The sequence below is a fragment of the Uncinocarpus reesii genome, genomic scaffold (genome assembly GCF_000003515.1).
Source record: "Uncinocarpus reesii 1704 scaffold_3 genomic scaffold, whole genome shotgun sequence".
Classification (NCBI taxonomy): Eukaryota; Fungi; Ascomycota; class Eurotiomycetes; order Onygenales; family Onygenaceae; genus Uncinocarpus; species Uncinocarpus reesii.
Genome location: NW_003052498.1, coordinates 104,371 through 105,363, shown reverse-complemented (window position 1 = coordinate 105,363; position 993 = coordinate 104,371). Strand labels below are relative to the sequence as shown.

The 993-nt window shown below is 50.9% G+C and overlaps 1 protein-coding gene across 1 annotated transcript; it reads right to left on the bottom strand.

The window, feature by feature from the left end:
* Window positions 1-107: 107 nt before the first annotated feature.
* Window positions 108-545, bottom strand: UREG_04772 (uncharacterized protein; the record flags this gene model as incomplete). The annotated part of the gene is made up of 1 exon (XM_002584037.1): window positions 108-545. One exon carries the CDS (start codon window positions 543-545, stop codon window positions 108-110), a length of 438 nt encoding a protein of 145 aa, XP_002584083.1.
* Window positions 546-993: the final 448 nt, after the last annotated feature.

Sequence of the window (993 nt, the reverse complement as noted above, 5' to 3'; positions counted from 1 at the left end):
GCTTGCTCAGCAGTCATATTGGGGGTGGCTCCGTTGAAATTGAAATTCTGGATGCTGCTGACAGTGGGGAGGAGTTTGATTATTGGTGGGAAGTGGGTTCGGGTGGTTCATACGAGGGGAGGCGGTAGAGATACCCTTGGGCCAGGGCCGGAGCGTGGAAAGAAAGGACTCCCCACGCCGCTTGCAGCTTGAAAAGCGCCAATCATAGCAGTATTATTAGGAGCAGAATTGCTACCTTGGATATTCAACGTCGGAGATGGATGAGGAGCCTGCTGCACAAAGGACTGCTGACCATGGTATTGGTGCTGCTGTTGCTGTCGCGACTGTACGAGGCGCTGCTGTTCCTGGAGACGGTTGGCTTCACGGATAATGCGAGCACTATCCGTATTTGCAGGGAGAGGAATTCCGGGCCGCGCGCTCACAGTTTGCTGGAGACCAGCTTGAGGCATCATTTTCATAGGAATTCCGCCAGGCGGTAAAGCGTTATTTCCAGTTGCAACATTCGGCATTCCCTGGATAGTTGTATGAGGTCGTGCCTGATTCATACTGCTAGTTGCAACAAGACTACTGGGAAGCCCGTTAGGAGTCCCAGAAGTTAACCCTGCCACTGTGTTACTACTCGGAACAGCCGAAGCGTTCCGGGAAGGACCATTCAGTGACGCCTGTTGGTTGGGGTTTTGCTGCGCAGCCCGTTGAGCTATTGCGGCCTATGGGTATATTAGCTTGGAAGGTCTACTTGTAAGACATTGACCGCACTCATACCCGTTGATGAGCAATTATCTGCTGACGGTATTGCTCCTGCTTCTCCTGATATTTCAACTCCCGTTCGTATTTCATTTTACTGAACTCTGCTGGTGTAGAAATAGGAGGACGCGGTTGGCTTGCTTCGTTGACCTTTCGCAAAGATGCTAGATGTGCACCTAAACTAACATTATAACAGAAGGGAAACCAAACTTCAAGGGTTTCGTACCATGCTGCTGGCTTTTGAAGTGC